This window comes from Nyctereutes procyonoides, unplaced genomic scaffold (assembly GCF_905146905.1).
Source record: "Nyctereutes procyonoides isolate TBG_1078 unplaced genomic scaffold, NYPRO_anot_genome, whole genome shotgun sequence".
Taxonomy (NCBI): Eukaryota; Metazoa; Chordata; class Mammalia; order Carnivora; family Canidae; genus Nyctereutes; species Nyctereutes procyonoides.
Window position 1 is genome coordinate 42,190 of NW_026575108.1, and position 4,996 is coordinate 47,185.

The 4,996-nt window shown below is 36.1% G+C and overlaps 1 protein-coding gene across 1 annotated transcript; it reads right to left on the bottom strand.

Annotated features, from left to right (window-relative positions):
- Positions 1-690: 690 nt before the first annotated feature.
- Positions 691-1,623, bottom strand: LOC129514819 (olfactory receptor 4C11-like). The gene has a single exon (XM_055333521.1). It carries the CDS (start codon positions 1,621-1,623, stop codon positions 691-693), a length of 933 nt encoding a protein of 310 aa, XP_055189496.1.
- Between the last annotated feature and the right edge of the window lie 3,373 nt (positions 1,624-4,996).

Below are 4,996 nucleotides of genomic sequence, written 5' to 3' on the forward strand. Positions count from 1 at the left end.
CTGTTTGACCAATAGAATTCTCTTGATATAGTACTTATATACCAATCACACAACTTAGTGGAATATCTCAAGACCTTTGTAATACAACATCTTAAAAATCATATACACAGTGTTCAGTTATTTTAATCGTGAAAGGAAACAATAAGAAAAATTATTATGATTTTAAATAATTAGATATAATTAAGAAAAAAATATATATCCTTTTGACCTTTGGTTCACATGTATGGACGTTTTAAAGATAAACTAATATTAAATGAAAATATAATGAAAAGAATTTCTTACACAAAATATTAGTTTCTTTGCTCTGAATGTGTTCAAAGAAAGCAGGATATCTTATTTGAGATGTATATAAAGGTAATTACAAGTCATAGAGTACTGGCTCTACTTTATTTATGAATACTCACTGTTAGAACAGTCACGATTGTGTATAAATATCTTTCATCTTATCATACCAGAATGTAGACTGAGATGTGAGGAGTATCTCACCATCAGTAATGTCAGGATTGAGCTTTCAGGAAAAGAAAGAATCAGGCTGGTAATAGGAGGAAAGCTACTAGTTTGAGGGCAGAAGTACAGAGAAAAAGTAAGGAAATTTCGTGTGTAAAACATTCGAGTTCTTTGGGAAAGTCAGGATATACTGTATCATATTTGATATTTCCACAGATTAAGTAATCGACCAAAGTCCTCAATTCATCTCTTGCTTTCTGAGGTAATTTTGACATGCCATAGCTTTTTCATGGCATTTTTCACTTCTGCATTCCTCAGTGTGTAGATAAGTGGATTGAGAAAAGGTGTCCCAATAGTATAAAATACAGTCACCATCTTGTCCATGGGGAAAGTAGTTGGGGGGCGTGTATAAATGAATATACATGGACCAAAGAACAGGACTACTACGATGATGTGAGAAGTACAAGTAGAGAGAGCTTTTTTCTTCCCTTCTGCACTGTGGTTTCGCAGGGAATGCAAGATGACAATGTAGGAGATCATCAGAATCACAAAACTGCTTGAGCAAATGGCCCCACTATTAGACACCAACAGTAGGTTGATCTTATAAGTGTCCATGCAGGCAAGTTTCAGCAAGGGCTGCAAATCACAGCAGTAATGATCAATCAAACTCGGTCCACAGAAGGGCAGTCTCAAAGCCAGGATAATCTGGGCTGTAGAATGGATAAAAGATCCAATCCATGCCAGAACAATTAGGATGGTGCAGACCTGCCGGCTCATGATGGTTGGGTAACGTAAGGGCATACAGATGGCCACATAGCGATCTACGGCCATGAGGATGAGGACAAAGATCTCCATGGAGCCAAATAAGTGTAGTGAAAAGACTTGAGTCATGCACTCATTGTAAGTTATGATTTTTTTTGCAGAGAGTGAATCTACAATTAGTCTGGGGGCTGTGGAAGTTGAAAAGCAGGAATCAGCAAGGGACAAATAAAATAGGAAAAAGTACATGGGGCTCCCAAGTGTCCGGCTAGACTTGATTGTCACAATAATAAGCAAATTCCCAACCACAGTTCCCACATATAAAATGGAGAAGATTACAAATACCACTTTCTGTCTCATAGGATCTTGGGTTAGTCCTAACAGTATGAACTCTGTTACACTGTTATTTTGCTGCATTATTGCAGGTAAAGTGGAGAAAGCGCAGGTTAGAAATAATGTCAAGGAAAATTATTATGAAATGAATACACCCCATTTGGGGATCAAATCCATATGCATGATTGTGGAAGTGCCAGTTACCAGTACATTATCTCTACTGTCTATGTTGTTTTCTCCTGAATAAAGTGGAAATGATAATATTTATTCACAATTTTCACATGGCTGTTTATTGAAACAATGACATATATCAATAATAATGATAGACACCTGATTCTTCAGGCATAAAAACATTAATTTAGATAATTTGGTATCCGAGGGTATCTTTCTGACCTGAATGTGGTTTTGTTTTGTTTTTAGTTTTTTTTAATAAATTAATTTTTTATTGGTGTTCAATTTACCAACATACAGAATAACACCCAGTGCTCATCCCGTCAAGTGTCCCCCTCAGTGCCCGTCATCCATTCACCCCCTCCCCGCCCTCCTCCCCTTCTACCACCCCTAGTTCATTTCCCAGAGTTAGGAGTCTTTATGTTCTGTCTCCCTTTCTGATATTTCCCACACATTTCTTCTCCCTTCCCTTATATTCCCTATTATTTATATTCCCCAAATGAATGAGAACATACACTGATTTTAGTTTATAGCAAGGACTTAATAGGTTAGAAATCTGCAAAATCAGGAAAATTCATCATGATTTACATAATGTGCTTTCACACTACTTCAGCCTGGGAATTCAGTTATAAAGTATCTTACAGTAAATATTCTGAACAATCAAGGAATGATGTAGAAACATTTGATAGTCTTTTTCTTGATGAAACCTAAAAGAGAGAAAGAGAGACAGGGAGGATAACAGAGAAACAATCCGTATTTTAGCAGTGAACATTCAGTAAATTGGTCCAGTCCACAAACATATTTTAATGTTATCTTGACTAAGTTTATTTCCTGTTATTTGAACTCTAAATATTTTCTACTTTTTTACAGTTCTAAATTCAGCTTCTATCATAAAACATTCTAATTTTGATTTTATTTTTTAAAATATTTTATTCATTTGAGAGAGTAATAAAAATAGAGAAGGAGAGAGAGAGAGAGTAAGCAAAAGTGGAAGAAGGGGCAGGCTGAGAAGCAGACTTTCTGCTGAGCAGGGAGCCTAAGACAGGGCTTGATCCCAGGACCCTGAGATCATGACTTGGGTCATAGTTTGATACTTACCCAACATACTCACCCAGAGCCCCTAAAACTTTGGACTTTTAAAATTATGCATTATCATATAATAGTAAATCATATATAGTATAAATTGCATCCTTGGAATCAAAGTTAGTAGGATGACTTTTCCCTTAAAATATTCCCTTTGTTAGATGAAAATGTATCATAATCATGCTGCATTAAATATAAAGCTTTTAAAAACCTCCTCTTAGCAGATGGTTTGTTAATCACATTGGCATATTATTGGTTCATAAGAACTGTCTTCTGATATGGGCTGCAGGGACAGCAAGATTGCCAGGGCCAGAGGAAGGTTTACATGTCTGAGAAAGAGGGTGAGTCAGCTGTAGAGTCAATTCTGGACTCAAGCTCTCTACCACCTCATGCCCCAACCACACTGCCATTCACTACAGGTTCCCCTATAGTTTTATGACGTCCAAATATGTTCTTTGTCCAACTCTTCTCCAAAGAGGAATAAAAACTTGTTTGTGGTTTCTAACAATTAGGCATTATGAAAGATATCTATCTGTTGATATTTCTAACAATCTACAAATTGATCTATCATCTATCTATGCAATAGAGATACAGACTGAGACATTTAGTTCACATAATAATAGATATAAGAATGTCAAGAATGAAAAAAAAGAATGTCATATATTAGAAAGAAGAAACATAAGGAGGGTAATTTTTATCTAACTGCTGAATTTAAGCATCTCAAAAAGTATGTATTTAATAAGTATTCATAAAATAAGTGAAAGAATTAGGAGAATTTCAGATTGATACAACCCAATAATGTTTGGTCCTATTCAATACTCAGTTACCACCGAAAAGGGAATCCTACTCCACCCAAAGCAAAATCACCATCTCCAAGGAGCATTTCTTATCTATTTCTTATCTATTCCCTCAATAGATATCATTTCTATTTGCTTATCTCTCCACCAGGAGATGCTGTCCACTTCTTTTACTCCAACTTCTCACCTTAGATGGGAAAACACTTCCAGAAAGTTCCCTAAATTTTCTATCCATCTGCAAATGCCTTTTATGTGTTGGGTGCACATTGTGACACTGATCAGATAAATTTTCTCTGTGTATTAAATACAAGTAAGTTAACACAAATCTTACCAGTTTTGATAGGAGGTTAAGCAAAGGATAGGATGTTCAGTCGTCCTCTTTTCTTTGCAAGATAATTTGGCCAGTCTTTATTCAAATGAGAATTTAAAAAAGTGTTTCAAAAATTCTGCTTGATCTCTTTGTTGTAACTGAGGCTCAGGTTCTCGCCCACATGGCAGACGACCATGCTGGCCCTTGATTCATCCCACACTTTCTGAAATCCACTCTCACGTGGAATTTTTACTGGGAAATGTTTTTCCTGCAGTAGTATTTAAACAGGAGTGAGTCTGGGGAAGGTCATTCCCTAAAGTGTCTCTTCCCTTTTAATTAAGCACACTTGAGCTAGATGTACTGGAGAACTTAAACTTCAATATGAATTAATAAATTATGGGATAAAGGTGATCCTTCTTGCAATTGAAGGTGTTTATTTGTTCCATAAATGACCTATTTGACTAGAATTAAAAAAAAAAAAAACCTGATTATCTAGTGATCTAGTGCCCAGGACTTGGTATCTGGTACCATTATCAAGAAAGTGAATTAGGACTTCTTAAAGAAATGGCTGATTCTAGGTCTGGGGCCAGGATTGTACAAGATGAATTGGAGCATCTTGTGACACTAGAGGGTACGGATGCAAACACATTCACACGTACAGTCACTGACGCTGTAATGAGAACATGCCAAAGGGAGACAAGAGATAATGGATAGGCCTCACCACCTCCCTCAAGTGCCAAAAGCTGGAAAAAAATTTGAGCAACACATCAATGACATTGAATTCAAATACACCTCATAGTTTACAAAATCCAAAAGTTCATAATGATATAATCACTTAAATAAATAACTAATAAAGAGATAATAATAGACAAATCTCCCATTAAAAAGAATTCCTAATGATATTGTAGTACTATGCTCCCAAATGGTTATGAGATAACTCTCAGTCTCTTATATTGTGGGCTGTACACAGATGAGTTCCTTCTAAAAGGCACACTGTGGAAGGTGGTGGGGGAGTAATTTTACAAAGGAGAAATGTGGCAACACCACCTCAACCAGGTGATCAAGGTTGACAGCAATGGTGATGAGTCACATTTAA